At 39.7% G+C, this 17,484-nt stretch overlaps 1 protein-coding gene across 6 annotated transcripts in view; it reads left to right on the forward strand.

Annotated features, from left to right (window-relative positions):
• ATXN10 (ataxin 10) overlaps positions 1–17,484 on the forward strand; it is a 155,580-nt gene that overhangs the window by 87,728 nt on the left and 50,368 nt on the right. For 5 of the 6 annotated variants that reach the window (XM_006127756.5, XM_089770309.1, XM_075899999.2 and 2 more), the window contains one exon: positions 698–867. In XM_006127756.5, coding sequence (XP_006127818.3) covers positions 698–867 — 170 coding nt within the window. Of the gene's footprint in view, positions 1–697; positions 868–9,618; positions 10,936–17,484 lie in introns of those variants that run through there. The other variant, XM_075900001.2, reaches the window with a different exon arrangement.

Below are 17,484 nucleotides of genomic sequence, written 5' to 3' on the forward strand. Positions count from 1 at the left end.
ATATTTTTCAGGCATTGCTAGCCAGTATAATTACAGCAATAGATCCTGTTCTCTGTAAAAGTTTGTTTCTTAGGCCAAAAATAACAATGTTAATTTCAGAATTTGTTGTTTTTGTTGTCAGTATTTTGAGGCAAAGCCTCAACGTTTCAGAGAAATTTCAGCTTTGAAACAGTTGTAAACTGAGCACTAGGAAGGGATAGCAACAATAAAAGTGCTGAATCATCAGCCTCTGATGACTCTGATGATGCCTTTGTGGAAAATTGGACTCAGCATTATGACTCTGTCCGAATTATAAAATCGAGTAAGTGAGTGAAGCTTCAACCCTGTTTTAACCGAACCCTAGTCCAAAAATTAAAAGCAAACAAACAAAATTGGGAAACTGATGTTCTTTCACCATTCTCCAAAAATCTAAATTGTATATGAAAATAAATAGCACTACTCTATCAAAAACAGTGATATTCCTAATGTGTATCAGAAGGGTAGCCCTGTTAGCCTGGATCTGCAAAAGCAATGAGGGGTCCTGCGGCACCTTCTAGGCTAACAGTTTTATTGGAGCATAAGCTTTCATGGGCAAGGAAGTGAGTCTTTGCCCACGAAAGCTTATGCTCCAATAAATCTGTTAGTCTATAAGGTGCCGCAGGACTCCTCATTCCTAATATGGTAATTTATTAAAATGGCTATTTGTTTCCTTATGTAGATACTTTGCGGCTAACTCATCTGGCTGGGAAACAGACTACAAATATCTTCACTGCCACACATTCTGTGACTGGGGAGGCAGAAATTTCACATCCAGCTGTCGGTTTTAAATCACACCTCATTCGTTTGATTGGAAATTTGTGTTACAAGAATAAGGAAAACCAAGACAAGGTATGATTGAGTCCCTATAGTTTCTTGCATGTTCAGAAACACATGTAAATTTGGTTAATTATTAAATAATTTAGTTAATCTACAGTACAGACTAAAATTAGCATTTGGGAGGGCAAAAGCAGAAATGTTGCTAAACGGCTTTCCAATTATAAGAAAATATCCACATTGCATAATTACCATAATAAGTCTTTTGTGTGTGTGCGTGTTTAATATGTTTTACTTGAACTTTTTCCTTGTGCTTTCTGTCTGTCTGTGTCAATCAAAGCCAATGTTTAGTAATTCCCAACACTTTCACATCTGTAAGTTTAAAACAGCTGATTTTAACAAACAAGCAAAAATCAAATTAAGGTGACCTCTCTATTGCGCCTCTCTCTCCTAAAACGTTCCTCCCTTTTTGAGGTACAAGTACGTCCACATACCTCCTCACATTGAATCCTCTGATTCTGTTGCAGAGACAGTCCCACATTGGGGAAAAATTAGCTACAAAAGTGTGAGGACAGCTGTCTACTTTTAATCATTAAATCCTCTTCTGAATGTGTTTAAGATGTGGTTTTCTTCCAGACATGACCCTGCTTTTCTTGCAGTGTGCAAGTAGGCCTTTTGTGAAAAACATTACAATGCTTAAAATGCATTGTTGTAAACCTTTCCACAATTGGGCAGATTACATTGTAATGTAAGGGCTCCTCAGTATACTACTTTATACCAGCATTGTTCAAAACTATAGGAAATCAAGTGGATTATTCTTTCTACCTGGGCTAACCAACGTTGTAGAATGTATTATAGAGGCTTCAGCAAAGCCGAGTTTTTAAAATTCCTCTCTAGTGCTTACTTGAAAGAGTCTTTAGTTTATGAAAGTTGCAGAAATGTTAGTATTTTCCTGGGAAATGTTTTCCTTTTTGTTCCTGCTTTTGTCCCCCTCCTTTTCTAAAGGACCATGGTGTCATGGTAGCCTTTCCTCTAGGCTAGAGGGCAAGAGGTAACCATTTCTTAGGATCAGTCAGAGGGCTTTGGTTGATCAAACCCTGGATTGTTTCCTTTATTTCAATATTGTCTTAGATAAAGTTAAAGGGTATGTGAGAGAATTTCCAGAAAAGTAATAAATGGTATAGAAAATAAAAAGCATGAGATAATGGCTAGCTTAAAAGACTAGTAGTAGAATATAGAGCACTTTACGTTCATCAGCCATTCAAATCCGATCAATGTCAGCAGGGACTGTAGCTGTTGTTATAGCTATTACTCATGAGCGTTCCATGTGAGATGTGCTAATCCAGGGGTTCCCAAACTTTTTGACATGGGGACCAGTAAATCCATTCACGAACTTTTGGAGGACCAGTAATGTTCGTTTGCATATTCATTAATCAAATGATGAATGTTCAAATAAGTTGTTTCTGGTCCTCCCCAAACTCCTAGTGCCATCTTTAGCAAAGCTTTTGATATAGTCACCCATAATGTTCTTGCCAACAAGTTAAGGAATATGGACTGTAAGACAGACAGAAAGCTGGTTAGACCAGGGTTTCCCAAACTTTTTACTTTAGTTGGAACCCTTTATTTTCCAATACTGCTGTTTGCAGCCCAAAAATATAAACACATAAAAAACAAACTGAGAAAATACCAGACATATAACATGTCTGGTATTTTCTCATTAGGTAAATTGTATTATTACTAGATGTATCAGTTTGTAGCTTCGAACTGCCTGGCTGGTAAATGTGCTCAGGCTGCATGAGTGTGTCTACCAGCCAGACAGTTTGCAACTACTCGGGGGGGGGGGGGGGGTAGGGGGGTGTGGGGGGGACAATAGAATCCCCGGGCCGGACTAACTCATGCTTTGTGCTTTGTGTGGGGAGAGGGGGGAACAGGGGCAGCGTCCCAAGATCTACATATGGCCGGGTCAGTCCCACTCCCCGCAGGCCGATTCATTCCTCCCCCCCTGCTGCGCCTCTGGCCAGCCCCACTTCCCCCAACCCCCTCCCGGGCAGCCAGTTCTCCCCTGCTTCTCCTCCCAATCTCCCTTAGCCAGCCCCGCTGCCCGCATCCAGCCCTCCTACTGGCGGCCACTTCTTCTCCACCCCCCCCATCTTCCCCGGCCAGCTCCCTGCCCCCAACATCGCACCCCCTGGCAGCCCTGCCTCCACCAGCCCCCCCAATTTCCCCAGCCTGCTCCGATTCCCCTATCCAGTGCTGCTTCTGGTGGCCAGCTCTCCCCTCCTCCTCACCCCAGAATCCCCTGGCACCTGCACCTTCCCTTAGCCCTGCACTCTCCTGGTGCCTCTCCTTCCCTTATTGCCCCTGCCCCCTTTGCCCTCTCTTTCCCTGATGCCCACCCCCTCAGCACTCACTGCCCCATCCCCTCCTGCCCCTCTGTGCCCTCACACATGACTTGCTCCATCCCCACCTCTCTCATGCCCACCCCTTCTTTCAAGCCTTTTTCCAGCACCTCCTCCTCCAGCCCACAATGCCCTTCCCCTCTCCTCTCCCAGCATCACCCTGTTCCCCCTCCCACTGATACCTCCCCTCCTGCCCTTTCCCCCATTGTCTGCACTTGGCCCCCTGGCATTTGTCTCTCTCTCTCCTGCACCCTGTCCCTTGGGGCCTTCCCCTCCCAAGGCCCCTTCTCCTTCCACTCCTCCTGCTCTGCGCAAGCCTGCTGTTGCTGCTGCCTCCTCGCCTCCGCCCAAGCCCGTTCCCTACCTTCAGCCTTCTACATTGCGGGGCCAGAGGCCGCTGGAGCCAGCGTGGCCCCGCCATGGTCCTCCAAAGACTTTTAAAATCCTGGGCCGTGACGTCACGTCACGCCCGGGTGTCCTCCCCGCCCACGTGCAAGGCCGCAGGTGGGCACCAGCAGGTGGTGAGGAGGAGCCGTGCACGGCAGGGATGCTCTGGGGGCGGGGTGGGAGGACGCGCTGGGGGAGGGGGGAAACCCGCACGCGCTCCCGCATCCACTCCAGGTAGAGCCGGGAGGGAGACCCAGCTCCACATATCGGTGGAGCAGGGCCCCTGGCTCTGTAATTCGCCGGCACTTACGGGTTCAGGGGCGCGGGGCCCAAATCGGCCTAAGGCTGGTGCTGCCGGACCGCGGCCCATAGTTTAGGAGATGCTGCGCTAATCTAATTCCACATTGCCAACTGGAGTCTCTGAACTGTTACTTGGACTGTTTGTACCTGGTCCTTCACTTCCTGTTTTGAGGTCATAATTTCAGGTTCTCTAACCTGTGTAGAGGAATTAGTTTTTCCATTGCTGTTATGCTGTTTGGCTGGGAGCAATATCAAAGCAACAGTACACTGAACAACTAATCAAAGGCAGTTTCCTTGGAAATGCCTGTATTTCAAATTGGGGGTTCCGTTGTTTGAAGAGACACTTTCGCACCAGCTCTCATTGCTAAATGGTGGTTTGTAGTAAGTTCTATGTATGGACAATGAGAGCTGGTGCGAACAGGGCCGGGGCTAAGTGGATTGTTGTGACTCAAGTCAGAATCTGCCTCCATATTTCCTCTTGCTCTATGGGAGACAGACTCTTTTCACCAGCACCTCTACCTGGCACAGAATGTATGTGCCAGTGTGCTGTTGCAGCTTTGCTGCCTGGTGGATTGGGGGCAGAGCTGAAGCATTGCCCCTCTTCTCACGCTGGGCACTGGGGTAGGTAGTGACTGCAGAAACTACTTCACCCCATCTTCTCATCTGCCATGCAAGAAGCTAGCACAAAGAATTAAAGGATTGATTTGCATTGGCAATGGTGGAAGATTTGAAGACAGTGCTTCTACTGTTAATTACCACTGTTACTTTGATGCATCTGCATCGTGCATTAAAACTGTAGCCTACTTATCAGAAAGTTTATTTTCCTCCCTCCATTGTGGAGAAAAGCATGGTGTTAAACCTGTGGTGGTATCTTGATGGAAGCCTTTTGGGGCTTGCACTTAGGAATGCATTGTTTACATCTCTCCTTCCTCATATTTTAGTTTTGCTATTGTGATAAGTTCTTAAGACAGAAAAATGAGAGGTTTAAGTTGTAAAATGAGATGTGATTATTAAAGCAGGTTGTTGGCAAGCTAGCTACCCTAATTATATTTTTTTGAAGCTGTGTAGGTGAAGTACGGCAAGAGAAAAGTCTCGGACCACAACTGCAGTTCAGACCACTTTAAAATGTGGCTGTGTGATGAATGTAGGTGTTGTCTGATGTTAATATGAATATATATATATTTTTTTTTACTCAGTGCTAGTGGAGCTTGAGTAGCAAGAGATACATACAAAGTTCAAACCTGTACAAGGAGTGAGAACTCCTTTTTCACCTAAAGAGTGTGGAACTTGACATCCTCTTGTCCCCTGCGGCAGGGAAGGGACGCTGTCAGAAACTGGAATATCTAAGACACCAGGGAGCAGGCCAATTGTCTCCACTCTGAGATTGGCATAGAAATCTCTCTTCAAAGGGGAACCTTACAAGAGCCATCTTATTTGGGTGTGTTTTTGCTTTGTATTTTGTGTTTCACGGGATGTGGCTGCGTGTGTAACTTATGGGGAGGTTGTGAGAAAGGAAGAGGAGTGCTTGGGAAGACCAAGGACTTTAAGAGATGTTTGACAGGCAGGTTGGACGTATGGGAAGCGAGTCTGTTCTACAAAGAGAAAATTGAGAATAAATTATTTTTAACTGTTGCTTTTATCTTTTATATTATACCACCTTTGGGGTAAGGGTTGTCCTCTGCTTATACAGTGCAGCCCCAGTCCTGGTTTGGGTCTAGGGAACTACTGGAATAGAAATAATTGTTGTTTTGTTTTGTTTTTTTAACCCCAGCTTCATAGTAGCACTGAAGAGAACAGCCAAATTCAATGGTTGCTTATAGCTAGAAAGTTCTCTGCGTCCTGAGTACAACTTCCTTGACACCAAGAATATGGTACTAAGGAAAGTTGGTCTCTTAAAAATGGAAGTCTTCTGTTCAGGAAAGGTACAAGAACATTATGGATAGTAACTACAATAAAACCTGTGTTAGCCGGCATGCTTGGGGATTAAGGCATTCCCAGTTATCTAAAAATTCCGGTTGTTTGAGGGTCCCATCAACCTAGGAAAAACAAATGTAGAATAATAGTAAAACTCAAGTTTTTGTTATTGGTAGTTTTGTAGTCCGAGGCAGTTGGTCTCACATTTCTATTTTGAATAAAAGATGATTAGTGCTTCTTAAATAAAAAGTTGTTAAGCCAATCATGGTAAACCAAGCCAGGCCTGTGTGCCTGAAGATATGACACTATTGTGGCTTGGAGGCAATGCCAGTTAACAAATTTTCTGGTTAACAGAGTGCCGGATAACAAAGGTTTCATTGTATTTATCTTCATAAACTTTACCCAGCCGGTTTTCAAGGACATCATCTAAAGCATATCAGAGCAGTCCATTCTCCAACTTTTAAATAAATAAAACTTCCATTTAATTCTTTCTTCTCTGTTTAGTGCAGAGTTCTGTGTTGTAAACACCATTGTGTGCTCTTTTGTTTGCGAAGATATATTTATTTTAAAGGGGGAATCTGTATCTCAAATAGATGTCTTTTGTTTGGGCATTCCAAAGAGCGATTGACAATGAGCATCATAAGCAGCATGTCAGTATTAAAAAAAAAAAAAAAAGCCAATAATGAATGTTTTACTTTTCAGTAAAAATTTTCTGACCAGTTCTAATCAATATGCCAATAAAAATATATCTATTACTAAAAGTAGTACTTGGCAACGGTGTCTGGCCATACCTACTTGCATGGGAATACTCTAATTTTGCAAATAGCTCTTTCCATAGAAATAAATATGTACATTTTCTGTTTCAGAGGAAAGATTGATTGAAGATCATAGGTTCTGAATTTTGAGAGGCACAACATTTTACGCTTGCAGCTGACAATAATGCTTTCCTAAATTTAACTTATTCATTAAGTCAGAGTAGAAGAAGAGTATGCTTGTGTGAATAGAAAAAAATACTTCAGGTGCAACTTTTGTAAGGTGTAAACTTGAAAACAATTTTTTTCAAAAAAATTGTTGGCTTCGTTTAATACAACAGTTTTAATATTTTTTATAATATTGTTGGCTTTTGAAAAGTCTACCTGGCTGATCTGAACGCTGTTCAACTTGAAAATATGAGCAAGATCTGACTAGTTTAGAATTCCTCTTTTATGTAATATAATCCTAGTTTTTTTAAGTCAAAATTCATAAATCAAGCTGTCATCATTAGTCTGTTTAACTTACTATTCCTGTTATTGTTAATAAAATTAAATTCCTAAGTAGACAATACATACCTCCTTGCTTAATTTTTTTATTAACTAGAGGTTATAATTTTTACTCTCAAATATTCTGAGTAATCAGAAATTACTCTTAGCTGGGTTAACTGCATCTGTCTCTCAAGTTTATATTAGCTAAAAAAGGCAGTGTATGCATTCTGTATTGTTCAGTTCATTTAACTGACTTTATACTTAATTGCAGGCTAGGCCTTACAAGTGTAAAGGAAGGTACGCAAGAAGTTAAATGACATTAATTATAAGACATTGTGTGCGTGAGACCGCACAACATAATTTTATTGATATTACTAAAGGAAAAAAAATTACAATGCATATTGCAATCCCTGTTAAATTACACATATACCACCACACCAGCACAGAACTGTTAATGCTACTACTTTTTCACAATGTATTGCACTTTTATGCCCTGATATTTGTATTTTTGTCTGATATTTGTAACAAGTAGTTTTTAAGTGTGGTGAAACTTAGGAAGTAAGCAAGACAAATCAGAATCCAGAAAAGGGAACCGTAATCTGGGAGGTTTGAGAGCCACTGAACTACAGTATCAGTTTTGTGGGGTGTTTTTTTTGTTTGTTTTTGTGTGTGGCTTGATATATTAGTTTTGGCAATCCCCGAGTTACTAAAGTTTCTTGGTGTGTATTTTATGAGGAACCCAAAGGTTTGTAAATCTAGGTACACATTAAAAATAATGGAGAATTTCTATATTACCTAATTTCAGGACTTGGCCATCACTTTTTATGAATACAATCTAAAAATAACCATTTAAGATGATGTCATGGAAAACAAGCCAAAATCTTATTGAAATAATTCTGTTTGCAGAGAAGTGCAACATAATATGTTGTGAATCCAATTTATTATGTTAACTGCATGTTGCAGAGTGCACAGGTTCATCATGAAGAGTAAGGGGAAGAGACTAATTAGGATGGTGGTTTCTTGGGGGAAACTTGTTCTTTTTCATGCTGCTGATTATCATGTTTTAAACCACTGTACATATGCAATAAATTCAGGTATTAATTGTAAAAATCTCACCTCCTACTAGAATCTTTGAAAATCCCAGTCTGCCTCAATACTGCTAAAAGGAATCTAACTAGGTTAGTTGCCTAATTCTGATTTAATTTAGTGGGATTTAAAGAGTCAAACTCCATCTCTCCTCTATCCTTTCACACCCCAAGTGCTCCAGGACTTCAATTACTAGAGGGTCATAACTTGAAATACCCTTTCTAAGAAATAGTTCTAATGGACACTTTGATATTCTTATTTTCACTCACTCACTCACTCACTCACTCACTCACTCACTCACTCAAAATTAGGAGCAATATATGAACTGAAGTGTCCAAGAGAATACCAATAGCATTTAGCTGTTGAAAAGGAGGTGGCAGAGGGGGGAAAAAACTAAAGACAAGATGTGGAATTGCAGTTGCGTATTGAGATGGAATCTACTGTATTGAATTTTTGTCATTAGTTGATGTAATGTATTAACTTCTGAGCATTCATCACTGACTCTCAGTTCAGTGTGGTACTTCCCATCTGGAAGATGGTACTGTTCATTTATATGGGACCTGCAGTAGTTTGAGGTCATTTCATTGCTCTTTAAAAATAAAAAGTGTTTTTTCTCTTAATATGTATGAGAATAGGGAAACTTTACAGTGTTTGGTCACCAGACACCAAAAGTCTGTTTACTAAGGGGAGATGAGGTGGGGGTGAGGAGGAACCAGGCCATTATGCTGTGCCAGCCCCTGCTCAGTTGAGACCACCTGCATCTTGTAGGTGGGCAGGCTCAGTGGCAGGGGCTCCAGTTCCTCTTCCAGCCCCAGAGCAGAGTGAGGCAAGCTGGTGGCAAGAGGGAGGTTGAGAGGATGGATCAATGAGAGAGGAGGAAAGGGGAGATTAGTAAACAACTGGGGAGTGGTGGGATGGAATGAGAAGAGGGCAGGCCCTCTGGGAAGAGGCAGATTTTGAGAAAGAGAGGGCGGAGTTTAGGTGCTCCTGCTTTAGTGTCCAATTTTTAGAAAATAGAAAGTTGGCAATCCTAACATCACCCCACAAGCAAACATTGATGGAGCCTGTCCACTACGTGTGTGTCTCAGATAATCTGTTTTGATCTTTTAGAATACTGGGTTTATTGCTTGCAGGGAAAAAAAGTTACAGCACTACAAAAGGCAAACTTTTTTTTTTTAAAAGTAAGAATTAAAAGCTAGTATCTGTATTTTTGAAGTCATATTCTGCTGAAATTTTATTTCAAATCATAAACCAAAGGTTCCAGCAAGTACTTAACTTTTTAAAATAAATGAAAGGCTCCAGTGAGAGCTGAGGCAGTTTTGAATCCAAAGATTTTACAAATGTCGCAACATTTCAGTTATTAATCTTCTCACTTGTAAAATGGCTTACTCATAAAATAATAGAAATAAAAGTGACTATATCTGCGGCAGTGCATTAACTTAAATTTATTGTGAATTCAGAAATGCTGGTGTGCTTATGTCTTTTTTTTTTTTTTAAAGTGCACCTTAAAAATGAAATGGAGGCCTGATGCTGATTGAGCATTTAGCACTACTGCTATGTAATCATCATTAAATCTTCAAGATATACCTTTAGGTCTAGACTGTGGCCTGGATTATATAAATTGGAAGGAAGTTGTACACTTTCCTGCTACTCTTATGCTCCTGAGCATGTTGGTGGGAGCTGACCTTCACTCTGGGCACTATCAGCAAGAGAAAGTAGTAAGTTGTGTTTCTCTGAGATGTGTATGTGATTCTCTCCCTCTTTTTACCCTGCAGGTAGGTCAGCTACCCACAATTTTCTATGCATTTTAGACTGTAAAAAGCATAATCTACCTCTTGAGGTATAAAATACTCTTCAGAATAATGGTAATTTAATTAGATAAACATTAAGAGCACTTTAATATGTCAATCTTAAATGTATAGAAAATTCCAGTATGGACTATATGGGGTAATATGTTCAGCTTTTAAATAATGTTGCAAATCAGTCGTCTACTTCTGCTGCACACATATTGGGACTTCAGTTCTGTTGGGACTTACACAACTGTTTCTCTTAAGTTGATCCAGAGACATACTACTTGTCTAATTGAAGAGAAAACTGGGAACCATTAATACTAATCATTCTTTGAACATTTTTAATATAGAATTGCTAAACAGATGTATTTAAAAAATGTTTAATAGCACTTTGCTGCTAATAAAAGAAAAAAAAGTTTTTGAGGCAATATGTCAAATCCCCAGAGGAGGCACTTGTGTACTGCTGCTCAATTAAACACCATCTGATCAGACTGAAGTGCTTCTGCAGTCAATGTATCAAAATGTAACTAACTGCGTGTGGGCTCTTGAGCAAGAAGTTTGGAATTCAGGGGGGAGAGAGGGTTCTGTTGTCATTTTCAGTTGGAACTATTTGCATTGTTATACATCTTAAGTTACTAATCTTTCCACAAGTGGCATTTAGCTCATATTACTCATATACATTGTTAGGGGAATCTATAATGCAAGATAAATTAATCTGAGCAAGATTCATAACCACTTATTTGTTTCATTTCTCTGAAATGTTTAATTGCCAAATTGGGCCTGTAGGAGGTGGGTGAACTAGAATAAATATAACTAGTATAGAGATGTTTCCCCCATGAACTTGAAGTTATTTCCCCCTACATACAATTGGATGAAAATGAGGACTGTCTAAAAACATGAAATACATTTGGAAATCTTTTTGTAAAAACAGAAAATTACCCAAAGCTGAAAACTTCTGGAAAGAAAATCAGTTGTAGCTTGGAAGTTAAATGCCAGCTATACTTACCAATATACTTAACACTTGTAAGATTCCTATTTTATTGTTAAATTTATTTATAAAAATAACTAGAGAAATATCTACTCTTATAGTTTACTTTTTTCATGAGCAAATACTGAAAAAATAGTTTAATGAACATACCTTATGAGAGTCTTTTTTTAAAAATTTGAGTGTATAGAATTTGTTCAGCTGTGCTTGTATAATTTTGGAGTCTACTTCTCCAGCTTCATCTTTTATTCATTGCCATTATATCTTTTAAAAATAGTGATGCTTAGATTATTGGCTTTTCCTGAAATGAAATTTTCAGAGTACATTTTGCTTTTCTCGAAGTTGTTTCTAAAGATTTATAGAAGGATTTCAGTTTGTTCACACTTTTTCCTATTCAAATTAAATTAATACATTTCCAGTAAAAAAATTTGAAATTACAGGTGGTATAAATTTGGAGGTCACCTTACCAAAAGCAAATTAAATGGCATTTTCACGAGTTAAAATATTTTGTTGCTTACTAATCCAGATTACTTAAAATTTTGGGACCAGAATTGTTTTACATGATTAATCCTATTTGTAGTGAAGTGGGCAACAGCTAGTCATTTGTCTACAAACTAGAATGGTCTAAACACACACACACACACACACACACACACACACACACACTTATGGGACCTAATGTTTTGCTACAAACTTCAGTGGGAACACTTCTGTTGGCTTTAATAGAAGTTGGCTGTGTCCTATAGCATGGGCAAAATCCTATCCATGTTCCGTGCGTAACCCTTCTGGCTTCTTGGAAGGAAGAGATGTTGTAGAACCAGTCAAAACTCAATTTCAGTTTTGTGGTAAATTCCAATGTTTTCAAATTTTTCATCCTTAATAGAACAAATTGTTCAATGTTTAAAATGTCCTACAAAATAAAAATTTTGGAAAAAATTGTATTAGCTGTATTGAAGCAACTTATCATTTTGATATATTATAAATAACAGAACAAATATAATATTCAAAATGATGGTTGAAATGAATCCCTTGAACCTTGAAATGAAATTTTGATAATTTTTCAGTTGAAATTTTGATATGAATAAATTCTTGAATTAGCATAATCTGAGAGGAAACATTTTGCTGGGAAGCTTTCAACTAGCTGTAGATAGCTGCCTAAATTACAGTGGTTCTCCAAGTCCTACACATGGGGAGGTTGTGGACTATGGAAAAAGCATAGTGTGGTCTACTGTAGGAATTTTATTGCTAGTTTCACAGTATTGTATGTGTGGGTGAGTTGGGGAATGGTCTTAAAACCTCAACTCTGGGAGTCATGTGATTAATGAGAAATTCTACTGCCATTTAAAAAAATTTCTAGCTCTAAGGAGAAGCATAAAAATGCAAACTGTCTCTTTCTGTGTTTCAGGGACAGTGGTGGGTAGAAAAGTCTCTGGTATGCAGGGAGCTTGGGAATCTTAATATAGAGCTGAATATAGATCCACTGCAGAAGGCCTGGCGGTTTGTGCATAAGATGGTCTTTTCATCCTTCCCCCAACAGATCCCAGGGCATATTCAGGTTCTCTGTGTCCCATCCTTGTTAGAACAATGTCAGGGAAACTGTTAAGTTTCCTTCGTGGGGCTTTCTCTCCTATCTCCTTACTCTCTGATCCTACTTACTGTCAGCCTGCTCTTGCAGGTTTTCCACTTGGCCCTTGGAAAATTAACTTCAAAGAAAGCCACTTATTTATACTTACCTATAGGATAAACTTAAACAACACATGGTCTGGTAGCACTTTATAGACTAACAAAACATATAGATGGTGGTATGAGCTTTTGTGGGCAAAGTCTACTTCTTCAGATAACCAGAGTTTAGGATGTGCAGACCCACAAAAGCTCATTATCCCATCTATATGTTTTGTTAGTCTGTACAGGATAAACTTAAAAAACAACAAATGGTCTGGTAGCACTTTATAGACTAATTCGGCTACCTCTTGCAATAACTTATAGGAGTTTGTCATATTGTTGCTAAGATCTATAATTTGCTGCTTTTTCTTCAGTTTTTCAGAAACTTGTCTTTTTTAAGAAACTAGGAAGATAACTGGTCTTCTGTTTAGTGCCAAATAATTTTAAGATGGTCAAAGAAAACTGATAAAGTGTGTTTCAGAGAAGTAGCAAGGAAAACACAATAGGGAGTGGAAATGGAAAATATGTCTATGTAAAAATTAGTGTGGGAAGCCTTTCGTATCCACTCTTGGTATTTTTTTGGTACAGTCTCCCATCCAGGTACGCTCAGTACTGTTCCTATGAAATAAAATTTTCTGAATTATTTTAAATCCTCTTTATCTAATCAAGTATACTGCACCTTAAAGATGTACAATAAAAATGATACTATATAAAGCAGTGGTCCCCAACCATTCGAAGCTGCCGGGCACCAGGGGGCGTGGCCGTTCGCCTGCTGGGTGCCAGAGGGTGGGGACACTTGCACACTCGGGGGCGAGGCCACGCATATGCCATGCCCCCATGAGCCACGTGCCTGAGGCCAGCAACTCTATGCACCGCGTGGCCATGGGTGGTGCCGCCCATTTTCAGCAAACCTGGGGCCAGCGTCCTGCAGAGCCATGAGCCCAAAGCTGGCACTCCTTCCCCCTCCCCCCTATAGCTGCCTGCCCGGGGGCGGGGATGCCGATTTGCTGCGCTCCTGGGGCCGGCGCCCCCCATAGCCGCGTGCCCGGGGTAGTCAATTTGCCGTGCGCCCAGGGCTGGCGCTCCCCATGCGCTGCGCACACGGGGAGTGGGTGGCCACTTCACCGCGCTCCTGGGGCCGGCGCTCCCCGTGCACCTGGGGCTGGTTCCGGCACCGCGCATGCACCATGCGCCCGGGGCGGAGACAGCCCCAAGCACTCAGCAGGAGCACACAGATGCCCCCGCGGGCGCCATGGCACCCACGGGCACCGTGTTGGAGACCACCGATATAAAGAATTACTGCTCATGTGATATCTCAGTTGTAGGTTGTGGTTTGTTTTTTTCAAGTGATTACAGTATTATGAAACAAGCACACTCCAGAATTCACTTGTGGCAACCTGAAGTTGCTTTTAAATTGTATGCATATGGACCTGTATCAAATTGGTGAAATGTTGCAGGAGGTAGAAAGGATACTGTGTAAACAGGATGAAACTAAATTTTTCAAATTCTGTAAATGATTGGCTCCCTTCCTGAGCAAACATATACCAAGTGTCAATAGTTAGAAATTTTTATGTGCTAATTGTGGCCATTTGAGAAGGATTTGTTATGGAATAACTCAAACAATATTAACTATAGTTTTTCAAATTCATACATTAAAGAATGGAGCAGTATTTTTTTTAGATATGTGAATTTAGCTAGTTGATTAGATTTTTTACATTCACAGTTGCATACATTTGCTTGTTACTAGGTTGCCAAGCATTTAAAAAAACAAACAAACACTCAACAAAACCCCAGTTGTAATTTAAAGTCAATTAAGAAACTAGTATGTAATCTGCTCATATACAGCTTCATGTATCATCTCGTCCATAAGAGCCTGAGGCATTAGCAGTCTTTACAGCATAAAATTTAGTGTTTCAGCATGCATACCGAGCTTATTGTATATCATAGTATATATAGCTTTTATAGACACATAAATCACAACAGTAAGATTCTTGCACATACAAATGTAAGAGTGATTTTAATCTCAACATGGCTTTCTAAAATGTAATCTAATAAAGGAAATTGATCCTTTGCATGAAAAATATTTATTTTATCACTAAAATATAGCAGTCATACAGATCTTTAGATTAATGTAGAGGAAAAATTGCCAACCCCATTTAAAAGGGGTAGATTGTAAAAGAAAGTCACTGTGGTGGGCATCATGTAAGGGCTACTCTCCTGTAACCAGAAGCTATGTTGAAGGAAAGCAGTGAGTCTGGTCATTCAGTTCAGCTGGCTACCTTCGTATACCTTCATGTCAGTCTCACTCACCTAATATGAAAGTTGATATACTTCTGATGAAAGGTGCCAGGCATGCACCTTTTGTTTCTCTTAATATAATTATCATTATGGATTTTGTGTTGGGATAGTGCAAGGAGACACCCATCAGAGATAGGGCCCTATTGTGAGAGACACTGTACAGACTTGCAGTGAAAAGACAGTCCTGGCCCCAAAGAGTTCAGAATATTAGCTCACTTATGGCAACAACTTGCTTCTTCATGTGCAGATTTTGCAATGAATTGTAGGATATGGTTGTGAAACAACTATATGCTGTTACCTCATGTTAATCTCCTTTTGCACTGTAGTTTTTAAACTCTTTGTAGCTTGCTTTAGTTTCATTATTTTGTTGAAATTCAATTGTAGCCATTGCTCACTTGAGAAGAGTAATGCTCAATTTAGTATAGGGTCATAACTGGATCCATGTTTGTGCTAGAGACGTGTATATTTCTCAGATCTTTCAAAGGAAACCCAGTGTTACCTTGCTTGTTTTGAGGGTAAAAAGAAGCTTCCCCTAATGTTCTTGTCCCTTTTGAACTTATTAGCTCTTAAGGTTTCTGGGGATGAGTCACCAGCACCATGCTGATCCATTCCTCATTTTGAACATTTTGCTGCATCTTCTGAGCCCTGTTCTTCCTCCTGGCTACTCTCTCTACCCATTCAGGTTGGACAAGAGGTCCCCTCCCCTCCAACTTAAAGGTGTGGGTGCAGCCATTGTTTCAACCAGGGTGCATTGATTTAAATCACCGAGGGGGAAAAATCATTGATTTAAATAAGTTTCCCACTGATACTACTTCACATATTTCTTAAACAATAGTGCAAATCTGATTGCTAAAACCTGTTAATTTACAGCTCAGTACAGCATTTTACAGTATTTGAGCGTATACTTTTTGTAATTTTTGTAGGTAACTTGATTTATAATACTAATTACCTGTGTCAAGATGCAGATGCAGCAGTAGTACATTAGTAGTGTTAAGAACTAAATCTCTCTCACAAACACAATAGCACTTTTATTTTATTAAACCACTGGTTTAGATTATCTGACCTAAAGTTGACCTTTTTCCTTAGTACAGATGCAGGTGAAAGATTCAAAAAGTTTAAAACCAGAAGAGTTTATTGTGATCAGCTAGGCTCATACCGTCTATAACACTGGCCCTAGAACTTCCCCAAAATAATTTCTAGAGCAGGTCTTTGAGAACACACAATCATGATTTAAAAATGGTCAATAATAGAAAATCCATCATGAACCTTCCTAAATTGTTCCAATGGTTAATTACTTTCACTGTTAAAAATGTATACCTAACTTCCAGTTGAATTTGCTTAGCTTCAGTTTCCAGCCATTAGATTGTATTATATGTTTATCTGTTAAACTGATGAACCAGTTATCAAATATTTGTTTTCCATGTAGGTACTGGTAGAGTTCAATCAACTTGCCCTTTAATCTTTTCTTTAAGATAAACAGATTAAGCTCCTTACATTGGTTGTTTGTTGGCATGTTGTCTAATCATTTAATTGTTCTCATGGCTCTATTCTGAACTCTCTCTAATTTATCAACATCCTTCAATTGTGACATCAGAACAAGGGATATAAAATCCCAGTAAACCGGTTAACCAATTAAGCAAGATCCTGGATGGTGGATTGGGAGGGGAGCCACTCTCGGGTGGGAGTTAACCATTACACTGTGAGCATCACCCAGTAAGTTAATTGGATACCCGTTCACATCCCTAATCAGAATTTGACACAGTATTGCAGCAGCAGTCGGACAAGTGCCAAATACTGAGTTAAAAATAACCTCTACTTGTTCTCATGATTATACAATTGATGCATTCATGGATCAGATTAGCTCTTTTAGCCACAGCAGCTGATTATCCTCTATGGCCCCCAAATCTTTTTCAGGTTGAGGCCACCATCCTGACAGCATGGCCTACATATTTTGTTCCTAGATGTATACGTTGATATTTAGTCCTATTAAAATGCACATTGCTTGGTTATGCCAGTTTACCAAGCAATCTTGATCATTCTGAATCAGCGATCCATCCATTCTATTCCTCTAATTGTGTGTCATCAATAGACTTTATCAGTGCTGATTTTGTTTTCTTCCTGATCACTGATAAAAAAATATTAAATAGTATAGAACCAAGAATTGATCCCCTGTGGAACCACCTGGAAACTTACCCAGTGTGTGATGATTTCCCATTTATGGTTACATTTTGAGACCTAACAGCCAGTTTTTAATTCATTTACTATATACCATGTTAGTTATATATTAAAGTTTGTTTTTTAATCTGAATTTCATGTGGTACCAAGTCAAATACCTTAGAGAAGTCTGAGTATTATGTCAGCATTATTTCTCTTATCAATTGACTTCTTATCTCATCAACAAAAGATATCAGGTTAGTTTGACAGGATCTGTTTCCCATAAATTCTTGCTGTTTTGTATTAATTAGATAACCCTTTCATGTTTTGATTATTCAAATCACATATTAACCTCTCCATTATCTTGCCTGGGATAGATGTCAGGCTGGCAGGCCTATAATTACTCTAGTTTATCCTTGTAAAAAAATTCACACACCATTAACTTTCTTCCACTCTTCTAGAAATTCCTTAATGTT

The sequence above is a fragment of the Pelodiscus sinensis genome, chromosome 1 (assembly GCF_052426305.1).
Source record: "Pelodiscus sinensis isolate ZL-2025 chromosome 1, ASM5242630v1, whole genome shotgun sequence".
NCBI classification, from domain to species: domain Eukaryota; kingdom Metazoa; phylum Chordata; order Testudines; family Trionychidae; genus Pelodiscus; species Pelodiscus sinensis.